Source organism: Mustelus asterias, chromosome 4, assembly GCF_964213995.1.
Source record: "Mustelus asterias chromosome 4, sMusAst1.hap1.1, whole genome shotgun sequence".
Taxonomy (NCBI): Eukaryota; Metazoa; Chordata; class Chondrichthyes; order Carcharhiniformes; family Triakidae; genus Mustelus; species Mustelus asterias.
In genome coordinates, this window is record NC_135804.1 from 146125329 (window position 1) to 146147514 (window position 22186).

The following is a 22186-nucleotide window of genomic DNA, read 5'->3' on the forward strand; positions in this document are numbered from 1 at the left end:
CATAGCCTCTGAAGGTACCTGCAAAAAAAAAGGAAATGTAAAAAGAAACCCGAGTATACTTTTTTAAAAAACACTGTAGGGCAATGGTATTCACTCATACTGTGGCCACAGGTGGCCACTTTCAGTCTGCCTCCTTCACAGCTTGACAGATCTAAGATTCACAGCCTGCAAACCATGGGATGTTGCCAGAGCTGGAATTCATAGTGAGAAAGAGTAAAGGAAGCGAGACTACGCAAGCATCAAACAGGTACTAAAGGCTTTATTAAAACTGCAGGTTCAATTGTTTTAATGGACCTGTAAGTCATTCCTGTAGTGGTTTCCCCTCCTCTTCCTCTGGGTAGCCTTTCAGTCAGGCTGCTGGACAGTCACTTGAAATAAGGAATGTCCCATCATATTGTGTAGCATTACAAAGATCCTCTTGGTATTTGTGAGCAACTCTACTCAAAGATAATTTAGTTATGGGAAATATTCTAAAATGGTTGTTTCCCTACCTTATCCAGAACCAGTATTTCATCTGCATCAACAATTGTAGTGAGCCTATGAGCGATGAACACAGATGTACGCTGGTGCACCAAGTCTTTCATTGCACTGAGAATATTCTGTGGAGAAGAGCAGAAATTTAATCCCTTAACATTGTAAAGACAGTTGAAAACCAAAGACTAACTATGAAATCTATACATCTGTAATAAAATGGAGAAGTTTAAATTTATTTGTCATTTACTCCTGATGTTGATTTACAATATTTTCAATATTATTTTCAATATTGTAAAGCTTATTTTTAGCTTATGTCATTTACTCCTGATGTTGATTTACAATATTTTCAATATTATTTTCAATATTGTAAAGCTTATTTTTAGCTTATCTATACATGCGCGCACACACACACATACACATAGGCACGGACACATGCACGCACACAGACTCACACACGCACTTTTTTCCCTTTGAGGAATAGTAGAAGTGGTGGAAGGATTCCCGAGCTGATTATCAGCCCATTGAACTGCATTAACAAGTCCTGGTACTGGACTTAACCCAGAAATTCTACTCCAGGAGGTGGGGATGCTACCCCACTGTGCTAAAATGGACATTTGATTCAAATACTGTGGAGTTGAAATGTGCTGTAACTGGGGAGCAGTGATTTTGTTTTAGAGCGACATTTGACCAGAAACAAAGGCATACCTCTTCAGTAATGGAATCCAAAGATGATGTAGCTTCATCATACAAGATAATTGGAGGGTTTTTCAGAATTGCCCTAGCAATTGCAACTCTCTGCTTTTCTCCTCCTGAAAGAAACATCGGTTTACATTTACCTCAGGGTATGAATGACAAAAGGTCCATTTACAATGGTTCAGTTCTTCCACAAGCATTATGCACAAGGTTGGAGAAAGAGAAAAAAAATGAATAAAAAGTTAAAAGACTATGAAATGTCATCATATTCCCCGTTGGTTTCATATAATGCCACATTTTAATGTGCTGAAGGTTAAACTACTTTACAAAATAATTTACCATTCTTATCAGTTACAATCAGCATGGATTTATGCTGCATTGTGAACAATGTCACTGGATCCCCAGATTGGACTAAGAAAGGAATGACAAGGATGTAGTGTTTTACATATACAGCAATGTATCACCCAACACTAACAAAATTGGCATTTTTAACCTGGTAGACTTTATGGTGTAAATGGCTAGGGTTTGAAATTGAGAGCGCTGCTTCAACTGAAAGAACTAAGCAGAGTTATTGATCATAATCAAGCAAATAAAGGTTTCTGATAAAAGATTATCAATCTGAAATGGCAAGCTGGTTTTCCTCTCCACAGTTCCTGCCAGAGCTGCTGAGTATTTGGCGTATTTTCTGTTACAATTTCAGATTGCAGCATCCATAGCATTTGCTTTGGAAATAAAGGTTTCTCTCAATGGTTGGCAGGGTATGATTAAAATATTACCAAAGAGTTCAGCATACCAAACACTACTTCCTATTGTTTTCAAGTGTCAAAGTTGGAAATGTGAAGTGTTCAAGGGAAGAATATAGGCTATACTCCATTGCTTGGTATCAAGGGAGATATCAATCGCAGGGGCACTGGCCATAATCTCTTCCAGTCTTTTCTAGATACCAGGGAGGTGCCAGAGGACTGGAGAATTGCAAGTGTTATGCCCTCATTTACAAATGGTTGTAAGGATAACCCCAGCAATCACAGACCAGTCAGTTTAACCTCAATAGTGGGCAGGTTTCTAGAAACAATTATTAGGATAGAATTAAATCACATGGAAAAATGTGGGTTGATTAGGAAGTCATGATGTGGAGATGCCGGCATTGGACTGGGGTAAACACAGTAAGAAGTCTCACAACACCAGGTTAATGTCAATCAGGTTTATTTGGTTGCAAATGCCACGAGCTTTCGGAGTGCTGCTCCTTTGTCAGGTAAGTGGGAGTTCTGTTCGCAAGCAGGGCATATAAAGACACAACATAATGGTTGGAATGCAAGTCTTTAACCTGTGCTTAACCCTCTCTCCACTCACATTGTCTGTACCTTTAAGACTTGATTACCTGTAAAGACTCGCATTCTAACCATTATCTTGTAAATTGAGTTTGTCTTGGAGTCACATATTCTGGATGAATTAGATAATTTGGAGGAAAAATGGTCAATCCAAGACATTCAGACTACTGAAGAACACAAAATGGTTCTGCTGATTCTATGAATCTAGAATCATAGAAACCCTACAGTGCAGAGAGGGGCCATCTGGCCCATCGAGTCTGCACCGACCACAATCCCACCCAGGCCCTACCCCCATATCCCTACACATTTACCCGCTAATCCCTCTAACCTACGCATCTCAGGACACTAAGGGGCAATTTTAACATGGCCAATCAACCTAACCCGCACATCTTTGGACTGTGGGAGGAAACCGGAGCACCCGGAGGAAACCCACGCAGACACGAGGAGAATGTGCAAACTCCACACAGACAGTGAGCCAAGCCGGGAATCGAACCCAGGTCCCTGGAGCTGTGAAGCAGCAGTGCTAACCACTGTGCTACTGTGCCGCCCTGTTTATTGAGAAATGAAGATAAACATTTTCTGTACTCTACTGTGGGCCCAACCTGTGCTTCAGCAAGGAGAGCAAATTCATTGCAATTAATTGTTATTTGGGGTCTATGTTAGGTGAGTGTAATATTGAGTAAAGGACAAGAGATCCAGTTTTTAAAGAAACAATTTCGGCTCGCACAAGGTAATGCTGATGAAAAAAAGATCCTGCTTTTTTCCATTTTATTTATTTCTTGTCTAGAATCGTTGTTCATGCAAGTCTGCTCTTTTCAATTTTTGCTCTCCTGTAAATCTTACCATCCATCTGAATGGTTTTCACAAGTTCCAGTAATACACATTTAGCTATTTTTGATCCTGCAGCAAGATAGGAGCCATTTTGTAGTGGCACTGAGATTGGGGTTTATGAAACTAAAGCCCAGGAATGCTTGAATGAACCAAATTCTGCAAATGGCCTCGAGTTTCAAATCGTCAGATAAGAAAGTTGTAGTCAGTTTAAGGTAAAATAGTGATTTATTTTATGAATATATTTGAGACAGTTAAAAATGTTTGGTTAATGAACACTTTTGCACATGTCACTGACATTTTGCAAATCCAGCACACTTGAGACAGAAAAGGCTTACTTTTCTATAGCAAGGGGTGGCACAGTGGTTAGCACTGCTGCCTCACAGCACTAGGGAACTGGGTTCGATTCCTGGCTTGGGTCACTGTCAGTGTGGGGTCTGCACATTCTCCCCGTGTCTGCGTGGGTTTCCTTCGGGTGCTCCGGTTTCCTCCCACAGTCCGAAAGGCATGCTGGTTAGGTGCATTGGCCATGCTGAATTCTCCCTCAGTGTACCTGAACAAGCGCCGGACTGTGGTGACTAGGGGATTTTCACAGTAACGTCATTGCAGTGTTAATGTAGACCTACCTGTGACACTAATAAACTTTAAAAAACACCTTTCATGACCACTGGATGTCGCAAAGTGCTTTGCAGTCAATTAAATACTTTTGAAGTGTAGTCACTGCTTAATGTAGGAGAGATTTCCTGTGACAATTTGAAGTGTAATGCTTTCCCACATCATCAGGTACAATAAATACAACAGTTGATTGTGTAAAGAGATGAGTAAAAAGACAATATGGTTACAATTGCCTTTTCATTTAAAGAAAACAAGGCATCACATTACATTTGGCAGTGTGAAGCTACATGTTGAACTGCACTTTTCCTGGTTTAATTTAAGCTTTCATAAAAATAATGCATCTGAGGTAGTTTTTATGACCTGATTTGTATCCAAGTGCAAAAGATTCCAAATAAGAAAATGACTGGGATCAGCATCTTGTATTCACATTTTCACTAAACATATTAAAATACTATTGGGCAGCACTGTAGCAGTGGTTAGCATTGCTGCCCGACAGCACCAGGGACCTGGGTTCAATTCCCAGCCTGGGTAACTGTCTGCGTGGAGTTTGCACGTCCTCCCCATGTCTGTGTGGGTTTCCTCCGGGTGCTCCGATTTCCTGCCACAGTCCGAAGATGTGCAGGTTAGGTGGACTGGCCGTGCTAAATTGCCCCTTCGTGTTAGGAGACTAGCTAGGGTAAATGCATGGGGTTGTGGGGATAGGGTCTGGGTGGGATTGTAGTTGGTGCAGACTCGGTGGTTCGATTGGCCTCCTTCTGCACTGCATGGTTTTATTGCACAAAAAAAGGGAAGGCAGTGGCATAATTGTACACGCGCTGGACTAGTAATCCAGAGACACAGGGCAATGCTCTGGGGACCTGGGACTGAATTTCACCAGGCCAGAATGGTGAAATTTGAATTCAAAAAACAAACCTGGAATTAAAAGTCTAATGAAACCATTGTCGGAAAAACCCACCTGGTTCACTCATGTCCTTTAGGGAAGGAAACCTGTCATCCTTATCTGTTCTGGCCTATATGTGACTCTAGATCCACAGCAATGTGGGTGACTGATAAATATTAGCAAGTTGTGGCTGCTACAAATTTCACAAATACTGAAATTAGTTGATATAACATTTATACAAAAAGATCTTTCTGAAATTGGAAAACTATCAAATCAGAAAGGCCATCTCCTCCCCAGCACAAACATATTTCCATGTTTTTAATAGGTTTAATTAGTTAACCAACCTTTTCTATAGGAGTTCTAAAGTTTATTTGGAATGTTGAGCTTAAAAATCTTGTCAATTATCTAATAGCACTTGCACTGGGGTTGGGAAGGGTAGAAGAGATATCAGAGTTATGGTGCAGAAGGATGCCATTTGGCCCATTGTGTCTATACTGGCTTGCCAAACGAGCATCATGACTTAGTGCCATCCCCCTGCTTCCACCCCCATACCCCTGCATGTTTTTTCTATTCAAATAATCATCTAATGTCCCTGGAGCACCTCGATTAAACCTGCCGCCACCACATTTCCAGACCCAAGCCAGTCGTCATGTGAAAAGCTTTTTCTCACACCACATTTGCTTCTTTTGCAAATCACTAAATCTGATCCCCCTCATTTTTGATCCTCCTTACTGTCCAGCCCCTTCATGATTTTGAACATCTCTATCAAATCTCCTCTTAACCTTCTTCTCTCTAACAGTCCCAACTTCTCCAATCTATCCACATAACTGAAGTTTTTCATTCCTGGCACCATGCTTGTAAACCTCTTCTGTACTGTCTCCAATGCGTTCACTTCCTTCCTATGGTCTGGTGCCCAGAACTGTACACAATATTCCAGCAGAGATGTAACTAGTGACTTGTATAAATTCAGCATAATCTCCATGCTCTTGTACTCTATGCCCCTATTAATAAAACTCAGGATACCATGTTTTATTAACTGCTCTCTCCACCTGTCCTGCTCTATACACCCAGCTCCTTCTGCTTCTGCATCCCTTTTAAGAATAGTCTCTCCATGTTCTTCCTACCAAAATGCATCACCTCAAACTTCTCCACATTGAACTTCATCTGCCTCCTATCTGCTCACTCCACCATCTTGTCCTTTTGAAGTTCTATTCTACACTGTCCCCTTCATCATTTACAATACTACCAAGAAGAAAAACAGTGTCAAGCAGGAAGGAAAAAAATTGGAAAAAAGCTAACTCAACTTCCTTCAATTCGCCAATGATGACATAGCTTCCCAAAATACATTCGTAAATACATAAATTCAAATTCTCGACTTTTTTGAATGCAGTTAAACAGTTCTAAATACTACACATCTTCTCTCACAGTTTGAAAGACGTGCTGGTTAGGTGCATTGACCCGAACAGGCACCGGAGTGTGGCGACTAGGGGAATTTCACAATAACTTCATTGCAGTGTTAATGTGAGCCTTACTTGTGACACTAATAAATGAACTTTAAAATCAGCCGGCAGTACAGATTCTACTGGCAGTTTGTCTAAATCGACATATTATGCAAAGTGATTCCTGGTTCAGAGATGCCAAAATGACAGCTTAACTCTGAGGCGAGGTCACAATCAAACTCCAGTTTTGGGGAGCTGTTCTCAAGTATGCAACCAAAGTGGCTTCAAAAGCTACTCAGGGTTCAGTTGGATTGCACACTAGGAGCAGAAAGCAGTAGCTTCACAGCATGAACCAGAGCTGGCAGCAATCAATCTATACTTCACATTGCCATGGCTGCAAACACATTTATTTGAACATAACCGACAGAAAAATTCAAAATGACTTAACCCTTGGTATCCAATTCAACTGCTGGCCCACTATTTTTCCAACCTCACCCATTTATTCTTTTCTAGCTATTCATCACCACTTATGATGACAGCTATGCCCAATGGAAGCTGGAATAATATGGTTCCCAATTATTAGTCAGTCAAAAGTAGCAATACTTCCACATATATATGACAGCCAATTCAAGTTGTCATGCTGGTAGGGAGCCCCACCTACTGGCCTGGCTGAACATGAGTTCAGAAAGCATATTCAACAAATCACCAATGCACTGCTACAAGTATTAACAGCAATTTAACTCAAGCACAAGATTACGCACTCCAATCACAATTTCCAGTTTTCCTTTAACTCACCTGAAAGCTTTAGTCCACGTTCACCAACCTGAGTGTTATAACCATTAGGCATCCTGAGAATGGAGTCATGAAGGCCAGCAAGCCTAGACACATTATACACTTCTTCCAACGTTGCGTTAATGTTCCCATACTGAAGATTGTAAAAGATGGTGTTGTGGAACAGGACTGCATCCTAGAAATCAATGGAAAAAAGCAATATAAATCCAAATGTACATAACTACTGAATGATAGTTAAATACATTTGTATCACGAGCATAACACAAATAACCATAAACATCTCCATCTCTCCCTACCCAAATTAACTTCAAGTGTTCATTGTTTTCAGTGATTCCTTGATCTCCAAAAATACATTTTAGAAATAATATATATTGGGGTTCACTATTTCTGCAAATAGGAAGGAATGTTTGACCAGGTCATATAAACTTTTCTCCTCATTCTCTGCTAAGAGACCATTTGGCATAGTCTCCACTGCATTTTTCAGGAATGTTGTCAGGTAGATGCATTGGAGAAATCCATGCAGCAGCAAGCAGATAGAAACATAGAAACTGGGAGCAAGAGTAGGCCATTCGGCCCTTCGAGCCTGCTCCATCATTCATCTTAATCATGGCTGATCATGAAATTCAATCTCATGATCTCCCCTTCCTCCCATATTCCTTGATCTCTTTAGCCCAAAGAGCTATAGCTAATTTCTGAATTAATTGCAACAGAAACAAATAAATAATTCTTAAAATACCATTTGGCTCCCTATAAAGCATAAAGCCACAAGAGGTTACACAAGAGTTTTCACTTGATGAGGATTGGCGCTACGTTTCAGTTACTAATGAATATTATTATGCATTTTTATGTATTAAACATGTATGACTATAAACTAATGAAATTCATGTGCGATAAAATAGATAGAAATGCCTCACTGAATATTTAATCTCCAACAGCTATTAACCTTCAACTATTAAAACAGAAAACACACTAAACATACGCTGTCTTTGACCTCATGTGACTACCAGGAAACAACCAATCAAAATGGTCTCTGCACTCAGGCACAATGAGAAATACTAATTTTTGCACTCATTTTAGATAGTGCCATCAATATTAATCTCCGAAATGCCGATTGTTGTTTATTTTCATTTAATGAGCATCTAATTTTGTCATTTGGTTTTATCAGAAATACTAAACAAATACATGCAATATACATCCAACACAGACCCAAACTTGTAACTCATAACCGTTGCAAATTGTGTAGTGTTCCATTGCATCTAGCTTTTGCATATATAATAATACACACACACACACACATTTCAAGTGTGCTCCTTCTGTGTATATGTCCCATGGCAGTTATACAATGATGTGGAGATGCCGGCGTTGGACTGGGGTAAACACAGTAAGAGTTTTAACAACATCAGGTTAAAGTCCAACAGGTTTATTTGGTAGCAAATACCATTAGCTTTTGGAGCGCTGCTCCTTTGCCAGATGGAGCGGAAATCTGCTCTCAAACAGGGCACAGAGACACAAAATCAAGTAACTTGATTTTGTGTCTCTGTGCCCTGTTTGAGAGCAGATTTCCACTCCATCTGACGAAGGAGCAACGCTCCGAAAGCTAATGGTATTTGCTACCAAATAAACCTGTTGGACTTTAACCTGGTGATGTTAAAACTCTTACTGAGTTATACAATGAACCATATATGGAGGTCAAAGGAAGCACTTTGTTGTCTAAACAGAAAGCCTTTTGGATACCCAGTGGGGTGAAAGACAAAATAAATTGATCAGGACGTATACACTAATTCACGTACAAGACAGCTTTGGTTTACTCCTGCAGTAGTTCGAAAGTGCTTACTGAGAAAGGATTGTTGCAAATATCTAGTTCATAATGCATGTGTTTTGGAAGTTACTAAAACTAAAAGTTAAATGCAAGATAAATGGCAATGTCTGAGAAACCGATAAACAACCTCAGAATAAATGAAAATCAAAGAAACTTGGGTTAATTACAGTTACAAGCTAACCAATGGTTTATCTTACCAAGTCAGAAGTAGAAGGGTAAAATACTGAACAATAGATGACCCACCTCTAAGCTTAAATGGAGCCAGAAGGTCTACACATATCAACAAAAGATTTAAATTATTTACATAGTTCCCAGTTAAAAAAAAGTTTAAAAACTCATAAAGAAGAGCGTTTCTTGATGGGGTCAGCAATTTTGGGAAAGAGGGTTATAAAACTCCAATAGAGATATAAACTTTTCAAAATGAATCATATAATCAAATATTTGTTCTGGAGGTAAAAAAAATCATTTCTGTTTGAAACATTATGTTATATTGTTATGGAAATGGACCATGGGGTTTAGAAAGTTTGTGTGTTTAATTTATCTGGTTGTTTCTCAACTAAGCCAGTTGCAGTTTTGTCCTTGTGTAGGCTGCAGTCCGAGTTGGAGAGCAAAAGATGATAAACGTTAGCCCAGCAACCACATCAAGCCGAGAAAATGCTAACTTTATCATTCATTGCACAGAATGCAGGTGGGGGATTGAGCTCAGTTTGCAGCTTTGGAATTTGAGAGGGGCAAAGCAGCAGGAAGATCTACTTAGCTTGAAGCTCGTGGAAGAAATCTACAGTAGTTCTTGCAGTGAAAGGCAGTCAGCCTTGTGGCAGAAAGTCAGTCAGCTTGGAACAGGCAGAGAGAAAGCATCTGCCAAGAGCTGAGAATCAGCTGTGAGACCAGCATCTGCACAGACACTCAGCAGTACCAAGGGTCATTAGAAACCAGGGGTGTTTCTGATATTTAAATCCCCAAGTCTAAGCAAGAGTGCAGTGAAGCCCAAGTTTCAGCTAAGCAGTCCACAGTCATGCGTTTTGAAGAAAAGTTGGAGGATCGTTCAGCTAAAAACTAATGGAAGGATTCCTAAGAAATGTCACATCACAGAATAGCTGGAACAAGAAGGAGAAATTAAGGTGAATGTCAAAGGGCTGTGACATATTTTTGGGTTGGTCCAATAAAAGTGAATGAGCTTTCAGATTTCATAAGGTAAAGGAACTCTTGGAAGATTGGGGGATGATGGTTGAGGTAAAACTGGATTCAGTGGAGTTTGCTTTAATACATATATACACACATAAAACACACAAAGTTTGTTTTTGATTAAAAATGTGCAATCTTGTGCTGTAGCGCTTTCAGTTAATTACTGGACATGCATACTTCTCTTTAAATGCCTCCACCGAGACCATAATGGGATAGAATGGAATGCATTTTGTATACCAATCTTCCTTTATAGTTTTAAAACTATTTCAAGAAGTCCTGAAATAAAGAACTTACTCAAATTTAAAATTGTTTTTCCAATTTTTGCTTAATACGCTGCTCGTTCTACAGATTTTATGTCACTTGTAGCAGCAGCGACGAGAAAGACATGGTGGTATATTCAAGTGTACTCTTCCGAGTGGTTCTTATAGCTCATTGAAATTTCAATCAATTGTAGTCCCCTCTATTTCTTTCCTTGAAAATGTTCTCTCTTCTAAGCCATGGCTCCGCAGATTTCAACAAGCCTTTAGCAAAGCCAAATGGCCATTGTGCAAACAATACATTATGAATTCTGGTAGGATATTTGATCATAAATCTCAACCCTGTCCTCACCCATGCTTTCTCCAGCAAACACTGGACACTGATTAGGAACAGAAATCCTGGCTGGTTTATTTCCTTCACACCCTAGGGACATTATTTGAAGAATCTATTTGCCACAATCAGTGAATTCAGCAAACACGAGTGATGGAAGTTCGAACTATATGGGCCCGTCTGGTCATGTACCATACAAGAGACTAAGTGGGTACCTTCCAGATCACAGGATTCCTAGTGTAATCAATGTGTTAGATACACCGAGCTCAGAATGAAAAAGCTACTTGGAGACATTGCACACCTATCAAGTAAATTTTTGAAAACAAAATTAATTTGAAGTTACATAGCACCTCTAACGTAGAAAGCTATTCCAAAATGGTTCAAAGAAGCTACCATTTGAAATGATAAGAGCCAATAAGCAGGTCTTAGCTTTTCCAACATTATCTCTGAACTCTTCAAACGGCAAAGCCCATTAGAGACAAGCTTCTGTACAAAGCCTGCAGCATTTAAACACTCCATCTAGTGGCCCGGCCAAGACTTCAAAATGGTTCCTAACTAAAAGATGCACTAAATCAAAGAATTGTTGCATATAGCCAACACATTTTTGAAACCTCAGAAGATTAGCATGCAAGACAAAATTCACAAGAATGCAACATAACTAATGTATTTATGCAGTTAAATTATTCCAAACCAGAAAAAAAAAGCAGCCTACCATCTGTGGTTGTATTCAGCTTCAAGTTGGGCTTCAGAAGTTAGGATAGCCCAAAGCAAGAATCGTTCAGACCATTGCTGTGCAACTAGAAACATTCAACAACTTGGCTGACAATATTCATAAAGCAATGAATGATATGCTATTTAATCATCGAGTATGACAATTCTTCTGTGAATTCTTAGCATGGCAGTTGTGCTCACCCCCCACCACTGTCCATGTATATCAAATCGGGTTAGGATTAAAAATAAATCCAAATACCTTGCCAATAGAACGATGCCACAAGATTTCACTTTTTAAAAAAAAACTTTATTGTACATAAAAGACTTGCACAACAATATGGTTTAGAACTATATGTTATGCATTCTGGTTTACTTTCTACTTCCTCTGCAGAATTCTCTTTTAAGACACATCAATCAAGTTATTTACTTCTACAGGGGGCCATCCACAAGTTTGCCACGGTCCTCTCGAGAACCTCTCTCAGTTCCAGTCATTCTCAGAAGTAAAACTTTCATTTACCATCACTTGACTACGGATGCCTCAGTCCCTTATTTTGGTTACTTTTCCAATACTTCCAAGCTAATCAGCTGGATACTTTATTTTGCAACGAGGCACTTAGGAAGTCCACTGTAAATTCTCCCACTACATTCAAACTCGGCAAGCTTCAAGTTTTTGTTCCTCAAGATTCAAACTGAGATTAAGCCTCATCTGCCTTCCATGCAGTCGATGAAGCTGGGGTTTTACTCTGCTTACCGTGCAGGTCGTCTGGGCCAACTTATCTGTGAGTTTGGCCATTCACACCCTTTATTCTCTCTATGCACTGCCATTAGCAGCCCTTTACCCTGGTTTCTGCGGCTATGACTCATCTTCCATTCCCTCACCCGGCAGTATAAACATCTCCCACTTTCTATGCCCTTTAGCTTTGACAAAGGGTCACCTGGACTCGAAGCGTCAGCTCTTTTCTCTCCTTACAGATGCTGCCAGACCTGCTGAGATTTCCCAGCATTTTCTCTTTTGGTTTCTGTCACAACATAGATTGCTTTGGGCTAATGACCCCTTATATACAATTTCTCCAGCTAAGTGGGAAGCCCACTTGATGTTTTATAACTCTTATCTCTTCTATTTTGACTTTAAACAAAAATCGATAATCTTCTGAACTGCCATTTCTTTAGGTTTTCTGGTAACTACTAAAGCCCAACCCTTTAATTACCTTGCCTTTACAAGAATGATCTTCCCAGAACTAAACATTATTTCTAATAGTTTAATATGAACCATGAACTAGATATTCGCAATAGCATTAAACATAAACATTTAAATCACCCAATGCATTTTGCTGAATGAATAACGCTGAAAAACATTAGCAGACAATTATTTTTACCTGTGGTACAACACCAATGGTTCTGCGCAAGCTTTCCAAACTGATGTCTTTAATATTCTGACCAGCCACGTAAATGTTCCCGTTCTGAGGTTCGAAGAAACGGAACAGCAACCTCACTATTGTGCTTTTCCTAAACCATGTAAAATTTGTACAAATATATAAGACAAATTTTTGGCATAACATGAAATGAATCTACTAAATTAAATGATCAATATTAGAGGATTTTTTTCCCATGACTTTATAGAATTATAAATTGGATAGTCTCGCTGGTAAATACTGATGCATGCAGGATGGACTAAATATTAGCAGAGATCAAAGAAGTTAAAGACATTTAAGACAGAAGGGGGCGGTGATGGGGACAATCAATACAAACTTGAGAGAATTAAACCTCGGATGGATTGCATTCATGCATCTAAATAGTTGGAGCCAGACAATTACACAAATCTGGTGGCACAGCGGTTAGCTCTGCTGCCTCACAGCGCCAGGGACCCAGTTTCGATTCCCAGCTTGAGTCACTGTCTGTGCAGAGTCTGCACGTTTTCCATGGCCAGCTCAATCTCCTGGCCCCCTCCGACCATTCCCTGGGCCCGTCCTAGCCCGATCGCCAGTCTCTTCCCCCACCCCCACCGATTGCCTCCTAGGCCCCGCCCTCCCCATCAGGCACTGCCTCATGCCCGATGAGCAGTTCCAAGGTGCCCCCTGGGCGTTGGCACTTTACCCTGGGGCAGTGCCTGGGGCACAGGCTGGCACTGCCAGGGTGTCAATGCCTTTGGGGGGGCATCTGCGTGAGTTTTCTCCTTGTGGTCCGGTTTCCTCCCATAGAAGAAAGACGTGTTGGTTAGGTGGATTGGCCATTCTAAATTCTCCCTCAGTGTACCCGAACAGGTGCCGGAGTGTGGCGACTAGGGGATTTTCACAGTAACTTCAATGCAGCGTTTTGCAAGGACAATTGGAATGGAAGCCTACTTTCAACACTATTAAATAAACTTTAAATATTAAAACTTAGAAAAGGGAATAGTGCAGAAGACTGGGAGATGGATAATATTCTCTGTCGGTTTTAAAATATATGAATCTAAGCCCAGGGAACTAAAGATAAGTTAACTTAACATTTGTGTAATAAATAATGGATTATTGACTAAAAGATACAATAGAACATCTGATTATAAAAATTAAAATAAAACAGGGATTGACCAACTATATTGAACTTTTTGAAGTAACAGATGAACAGACTAGTTCAGTGGATACATCTTGGATTTTCAAAAGGTTTTCACCAAGGTACTGCATTATAGACTTATGACTAAGGCAAGAGCATGTGGAGTCAGGGGATAAATAGCAGAGAGGATAGAAAGTTAGCTACAAAACAGAAAACAATTATGGGTAATTACTCTGATCGGCAAAAAGTAGGAAGGAGCATTCCACACTGACCACTGCTGTTCACAATTTACATAAAATGTTTTGAACATGGGAATCAGAAGTATGATTTCAAAATCTGCGGGTGACACCATTTTGGGACATAGTCAATACGGAGGAAGAATACAACAAAAAACAAGCCTTAAACTTGGAGAATAGCCCTGTAATTTGCAAATAAGTGTCAATATAGTTAAGTGTGAGGTGATGCTTTTTGGCTGGACTGCTTTGTCCAAATGACAGGAGCAAAAGGATCTAGGGTGTACTGTTACACAGATTGCTAAAAGTAATGACATGGTTATAAGCCCATTTAAAAAAAGGCAAACAAAGCACTCTGCTTCACTTCCAGTAGAATAGATTTAAAAAAAAATCAGAATAGTTCCATTAAGCTTGAATGGAACCTTGGTCCACACTTGGAAATATTGTGCACAGTTCTGGTCTCCATATGATTAAAAAAAAAAGGGTACAGAGGCACTGGAGAAGGCACAAAAAAGATTAGAATTATACCAAACCGTGAGGATACTTGTATTAGGAAAGGTTGACCAGGCTGGGGCACTCTGCTCTGGAAAAGGAGGAGAATGATGGGTACCGCTAGAGGTTTTCAAGAATATGAAGAGTTTGACGGGGTGAGGACAGAGTCAAAGGCTGCGATTCTCCCATCCTGCTGCGCCAATATTTTAGCACAGCAGGCCAGGAGAATCTCACTGCGGGTGGCATGCAGCATAGTGTCTCCCAGTGCCAGATTTCCAGCGGCATCTACTCTGCCCTGGAAATCGGTGGGGAGACCCGGAAATAATTTTAATCTTACTTTGCATGTGATTTAAATGGAATTAGCAGGCCGAGACTGAAGTTTATGGGCCTGCTAGCCTCTTCCCCGCCTTTGGGAGCATTTCACTCCAGCGGGGTTTACAGTAACTCCCCACTTTCAGGGAACTAGCGGCCAGATCCCACTGGAGTGAAAGGGGGGGGGGGGGGGCATTCACGGCTCAGGGGCCGGGGGAATGGGGATGCCCCCCAAAGGCATTGACACCCTGGCAGTGCCAGCCTGTGCCCCCTGGCACTGCCCCAGGGTAAAGTGCCAATGCCCAGGGCGTACCTTGGCACTGCCCATCAGGCATGGGGCAGTGCCTGATGGGGAGGGCGGGGCCTAGGAGGCAATCGGTGGGGGGGGGGGGGGGGGGGAGAAGAAGAGACTGGCGATCGGGCCGGGATGGGCCCAGGAATGGTCGGGGAGGGGGCCAGGAGATTGAGCTGGCCGGCAATCTGGAGGCCGTCAGTGCAGGGCCACTGCACATGCACCGGTCTTGGCACTGACAGATCAGTGCTTGCACAGTGGCCCTCGCTCAGTGTGCTGATTTCAGCCTCTCCAGCAGCAATAGATTTTAATAATATTCTTGCGGGTGGCCTCTGCAGTGCACAGAGAAGGTTTCTCTGAATTCCCCAAGAGGTGGCAAGATTATGAAATTCACTACCAGAGAGGGTAGCTGAGACAAACAACATATATGTATTTAAGAGGAAACTGGTTAAGTTAGACGGGAAAGGAATAGAAAGATATGCTGCTCGGAAAAACAATGAAATTCTCAGCAGGACCGGCATTCATGGAAAGAGAAAATGCAGTAAACCTTTCAGGTCGATGACCTTCAAACAGAACGGATAAGAGTTCGAAAAAGAGGTAGGAGAGAGTTCATGTGAACCAGTGGGCCAAGAGGTCTTTTTCTGTGCATTAGACTATGTAATGTACAGCTTTGCATAACATTATTTGACATTTGAAGGAAAACAACATAAATGGTTCAATATAATGCCTAACAGTATTAGGGAACTCTGTTTCAGATTTTTTTTAAAAAACCTTTGTTTTATGAACATTAGTACACTGCTGTCTCAGTACAGTCTTACAAGATAGGGATAGGTAGACCAGTACTTTACTTAGAACACATTTTCAAAATTTTGAATTACTTTTACTCATGTAAATTAATTACCCGGCAAATTAAACTGTTTCTGGATATCCTTCAAGCCTAAAATTTTGGATGAATTTGGTCAACAAGATAAACTTTGAAGATGATTTTGAAACTGGAGAAAGAAGTGGCGAGGCAGAAAGGTTTAATGAATGAGTATGTTGGGTCAAGGCAGCTGAATATTCTGACATCAATTTTGGAGCAAAGACAGTGGGGTGCACAAAAGGCCAGAGGCAAAGGGTTAAACAACTGTGGAGTGATTATAAGGTGGAGATGCCGGCGTTGGACTGGGGTAAACACAGTAAGAAGTTTAACAACACCAGGTTAAAGTCCAACAGGTTTATTTGGTAGCAAAAGCCACACAAGCTTTCGGAGCTGCAAGCCCCTTCTTCAGGTGAGTGGGAATTCCCACTCACCTGAAGAAGGGGCTTGCAGCTCCGAAAGCTTGTGTGGCTTTTGCTACCAAATAAACCTGTTGGACTTTAACCTGGTGTTGTTAAACTTCTTAGAGTGATTATAAGACCAGGGCATTTTAGGGATTAAGAACAAAGAGGCACCCAAGGACAAGAGTGTCTCAGTGCGAAGCAGGAGATATGCTATGTGCTTGTGAAACATTGGGAGTTCAGGAAAGGTGATAAAAGAAACTTTCCAAGGAGGAAATTACAGAAATTGGATCAAGAAGTGAAAGAAACACAAATAAAAACTTTGATAGTACGAGAAATGAGGTAAGGACGCAGGATATTGATACTCAGGTGGTAAAAATTAATACACTAGGTAATAGAGTTTGAAGCTCATTTCTACAAAGATGACAATACCAAGGATTTTGCATGACTTAGTTCAAATTGTGAAAATGGTCAGGAAGAGGGTTGGAATCAATGGAGTTAGGGCAGCACAGTGGAACAGCGGTTAGCATTGCTGCATCACAGCGCCAGGAACCCAGGTTCGATTCTAGCCTTGGGTGACCGTGCAAACTCCACACATTCTCCCCATGTCTGCGTGGGTTTCCTCCAGATGCCCTGGTTTCCTCCCACAGTCCAAAGGTATGTGGGATAGGTTGATTGGCCATGTTAAATTTCCCCTTAGTGTCAGGGGACTAGAAGGGTAAATATGTGGGGTTACAGGGATAGGGCCTGGGTGGGATTGTTGTCTGTGCCGGTTCAATGGGCCAAATGGCCATTTCTGCACTGTAGGGATTCTATGGAGTTAATTGCGGAAGCCAAATACCGTAGGTTTGGCCTTCCAAATTGTCTGGGTTTTTAAAAAAAAACGTATTCAGAACATGACGTAGACATCTGACACCCCTATGCTAGCAGATGAAATCACCAATGCTTTGCTGGTCAGAGGCCAACTATTGATAAATGAATAACCAAAACAACATTTTTAAAAGGTTGATTTTCAAATGAAAGGAAAACTAAAAGGAACAAGAAAAATTGCAGCAGCTACAGACTACCGTTGGTTAGAGAAGTCCCTGGTTCAACTTCTTAGATATATTGAACTAAGCAGTATTAGTGAGACAAGAAGTCTGTTAAAAAAGGGCCCCACTACCGATCATTACTGAGCAACTCCTGTCCATTAGTGAGGCTGGGGGGGGCGCACATGTCAGGAAAGCATTCAAAATTCAAGAGATGAATAAACTGAAAAAACAAAAATTTAAAATGCCAAGATTGCCAGTGTAAATGATCACCTACCCAGAACCACTGCCACCGACAATTGCCACTTTCTTCCCAGCAGAAACTTCAAAGGAGACTCCATCAAGGACTTTGTGACCATTGATATATTCAAAGCAAACATCTTCAAAAGTGATTGTAGATTTCACAGGAGAAATCTGAAGTTCTGGAGCCTTTGCAATATCCTAAAAAGCCCCCCCAAAAAAGTTGTTTTACTGAGTCAGGAGCAACACTCAGGGCAAATTAAAAACATAAGGTGACACACATCCAATTTGCCATCGAAACATTTATAAAAACTGAACAAACAATTTCAAGTTAAAGATTTTCAAATTAATTTATGGAATACATGCACAATTTCTGGCTAAAAAGCTGAGAGTTAAGAGAACTATACTGTTGACTTTCAAGAACTGTATCACTTTACCTTGATCTTTGAGTCAATACTCAGCAAGGTAAACAAAGTGTTCATGTCTATTAGCGCCTGTCGTGTCTCTCTATACACTGTGCCCAGGAAATTTAAGGGAAGAGACAATTGGAAAAGCAGTCCATTTACCATCACCAGGTCACCAACTGTTAGCGCACCTATAAAAGAATGGGTTTTATATTGATTTAAATTCAATTCAACTTGAAGAAATATAAGCAATATGAATATGATCTTAATAGTGCATAACAATGTTTGCATTATTCAGCTCAACGGTGGTGAATTTAACTGGGCAGAAATGGGGATGTTCACTGATGATTTCACAATATTCGGTACCATTTGCAATTCCTCAGATACTGAAGCAGTCCATGTCAAAATGCAACATTCAGGCTTGGGCTGATAAATGACACGCAACATTCACTCCACACAAACACTCGGCATTGACCATCTCCAACAAGAAAGAACCCATCCCTATCTCCAAGGCATTTAATGACATTACTCTCGCTCCGAGTCCTCTACCATCAACATCCTGAGGGTTACCATTGATCAGAATCGAAATTGGACCAGCCATATAAATACTGTGACTGCAAGAGCAGGTCAGAGGCTGGGAATTCCAAGGCGAATAACTCACTTTTCAAAAATCTGTCCACCATCGTTAGGAGTGTGATGGAATCCTCTCTACTTGCTTGGATGAGTGCGGCTCCAAAAATACTCAAGAAGCTATTGGCTTGGACCCAACACATTGTCAATGAATTGTACAAATCATACATTAACTAACAGGAAAGGGAAGAACATTACGCCAAAGGGCAACTCATCCAAAAGTGCAGGCTATATATCTTTAAATACATTAGCCAGTTTGACTGAAGTACCTGAGAGGATGCCTTGACTTGCAAGTAACATGATTCCAGTCAGACCCAAGCTGAAGATAAGATTCTGACCAAAGTTCAGTACTGCAAGACTTGAGGTTGTCTTCAGAGATGCAGCTTCATAAGTCTTCAAGTATCCATCATATTTCTCTGCTTCATATTTCTCATTGTTGAAATACTGTGAGAAATTTAAACCATGGCACTCATGTTAATTTAGAATGGGTTTTGAACAATAAAAAAAAACTTGCGTTTAGAGAAAACAAGAAACATATTTAGAAGCATAACTTTATGACAGGCTTTCTTCAAAAAGAAATGCCTCTTCCAAATGATGTACACTAAAGTTACTCTCACCTATTCTTTGGTTTTCTGCTTTGTTCTTTTCCCAAAGGCATTGGATCTTTGCCAGGATATGTTATGGATGTCAGTCTCTAATAGCCTTCCAAATTTTTCACTTGTGCATTGGCTACAGGGCAATTTAACTACAGGGGCATCATGGCCAAAACCAATTTTGTCATCCAATGACCAGCTTTAGAATTCATTGCATAACAATCGGCAGCAGGAACCTGGTTTAATTTTCTCTTCCTCAACATTGATGCACAGAATCCAAATGTTCTCTTCCTGCCAGAGCTCTAGTTACAGGGTCATAGAGGTTTACAGCCAATGCATTGTCATCGTTAAAGGAGAGCAGTTTGTGGAATGGTGTAGATGTCCTGCTACAGGTCTACTGGTGAACCTTGTTCAGAGAGAGGGCTCATTTTGGTCAATGCTGTACCAACATTTGTTAAAGATAGATTGCAATAAGACCAGCCATTTCCATCCACCAGTCTGGCAACAATCTAAAAACTAAGGACAAGAACTAAGACCATCCAGGAGATTTCCTGCTCACTTCTTGTCAGCCAGTAGTACACGATGGCTGAAGATGCAAAAGGTGCAAAGAAAATTAACAGAACATTTTCTCATCTTCCCCAAGAAAGTTGACCCTCTCACAGAATCCCTACATTGCAGAGCGAGGTCACTGTATAACTCCTGCATCCAAAACAGTCACTGATTCTGGAGATTCTGCAACAACTGAATTTACCAACTTTGTTTAATATCTATTTCTGGACATTCTAACAATCACAAACTTTGAAATACACAAATTAAATAGCCCAGAGTTCATAAGGAAGTCAAATGAAATGCAAACTCAATTTATACAGTTTTATTAATGCTGGAGGAAATGCTGGAGGTGTTAATTATTTTACAACACTTCTACATTACTGAGAACTGTAACAAAAGGGGAATATAACAATCCAATTTGTGTCATCTTAAAGCTGGATTTTCCTTTTGTTTTCAATACAAGACTGTCCAAAATCGTAAAAACGCACAATTCAGTACATCTTACCTTCACAGTCTCATAATTCAGGAGTGAGTCTATTGCAGCATTGCCTGCATCATTATCAGCCTCATTCATTTTGATTCGGAATCGAGTCCTGCAAATGAGACATTAATATTGCAAAGTTACCGAGTAAAGGCACTGGCAGGCATGAAGGAAACTGTGAAATTAACAAATTTAACATTACTGTAGTACCTCCACTGTGTGATGCCAATAGTAAAAGCTGAATACGCAGTTAAAGTCCCCAGCGTTATCAATGCATATTGTCCACCACATTTATAATACTGTAAGAAACATTTAAAAAGGTGAAACATTCCCAGCTCAGAATTTAGCATTTATTATAGTCATATCCCACATTTATAATTAAAACAAAACAAAACTTTGGAAATTGCAGATTTTTGCATACAAACTTGAATAATGTATTCCAACATAAACACTGATTTGATCCACTGTGTTTATGAATAAACTTTTATTAGACACAAGTGCCGGATTATTGTATTTCGATGCAAGTGAGAAAGAGTCAATGAATTGGACCTAGCTCTTTCTTATTTTGGGGAAAAAAACCTTCATTCAATCCACTGGTTGTAAAGTACTTTGGTACTTCCAAAGCATGTGATGAGGTGCTATATAAACGCAAGATCTTTCTTCCTTCAGGACGATTAATATAAACTGTTACTGACTGCACAATAGTTCTAGACCAAAATTTAGTTTCATGCTATGGATTGGCTAACATCATAGAATGGATAGAAGAATTGTTACAGCACAGAATGAAGCCATTCAGCTTGTTGTGCCTGTGTCACCTCTGTAAGAGCAACTCCATTAGTCCTGCTGCCCTGCCCTTTACCCGTGGCTCAGCAAATTTATTCTCTTTTTGAAAATCACAACTGAATCATGAAAACATGCTGACCAACCTCAGTTGTTACCGTAATACTAATCTTCCCCATCTATTTTATCTGTATTTTTTAAAATGGAGATGTTTACTGTCTCACAACGGTTGAGTTGAGAAGCGAAGTGGCCTCCAGTCACCAATTACTCTCAGTTTGTGATGGAAGTCACTTAAGATGATGCAAGGTATTTTGTATTCGGTAAACATTTTTAAACATCGCACACCTTTTTTAAAAAGTTGCTTTCCACACCATGAAAGCAATCACATTCATGTTTCCCCAGACACAGACTAATTTCCCAGTTTGTATCAGCAGGAATGGTCAATGGTCGTGGGCAATGGTGTACTGTGGACTGGGAGAATGAAGAGTCAGCCTGCAATTCCCTATGCGCCCTATGTTTCCAACTTGAATGTCCAAGCAACATCTATACCTAGGAAAAGGACGCCATCCAAGGCCAGCTTTGCATGTCACCTGGCAGCTAATAACAGTCGCTCCATCCCTGTCTGACAGCAAATTTCCATTTCTAAAGCTGATTTCCAGCAGCTTAGCTCCGTTGTTTATGTCCAACATTTTTGCCAGTCTGAATAAATTGTCCTAAGACTAGAGTTTTGCAATCATATCAGGAACAATTGTCCTATTTTTTTCCTCACATTCTTGGAGTTCAAAGAAGTTAGTTTTCCAAATGGGCAATTGCTCTTGAATTTCTAGCCAATTTCCCTCTCCGTGACTACCTTTAATCACCCTCTATTTTGCATCAAAACTGGTATTGCCAACTTCAGCTAAGCTTTCCTCTCATTCCTTAAAAAAATCTGCATCTTCTCCTTCCTCTTACATTATAATTGTATTGAAATTAAGAATAATCACAATCTATTTTAACTCATTCTTTGCTGGG

General features: G+C 40.3%; 1 protein-coding gene across 3 annotated transcripts in view; it reads right to left on the reverse strand.

The window, feature by feature from the left end:
* Window positions 1–22186, reverse strand: part of abcb7 (ATP-binding cassette, sub-family B (MDR/TAP), member 7) — a 59362-nt gene that overhangs the window by 4141 nt on the left and 33035 nt on the right. For all 3 annotated transcript variants that reach the window (XM_078211899.1, XM_078211898.1, XM_078211900.1), the window contains 9 exons: window positions 20606–20694; window positions 20420–20507; window positions 19042–19216; window positions 18176–18333; window positions 17776–17939; window positions 12729–12858; window positions 7053–7224; window positions 1180–1283; window positions 492–599 (listed from right to left, as the gene is read on the reverse strand). In XM_078211899.1, coding sequence (XP_078068025.1) covers window positions 492–599; window positions 1180–1283; window positions 7053–7224; window positions 12729–12858; window positions 17776–17939; window positions 18176–18333; window positions 19042–19216; window positions 20420–20507; window positions 20606–20694 — 1188 coding nt within the window. The remainder of the gene's footprint in view (window positions 1–491; window positions 600–1179; window positions 1284–7052; window positions 7225–12728; window positions 12859–17775; window positions 17940–18175; window positions 18334–19041; window positions 19217–20419; window positions 20508–20605; window positions 20695–22186) is intronic.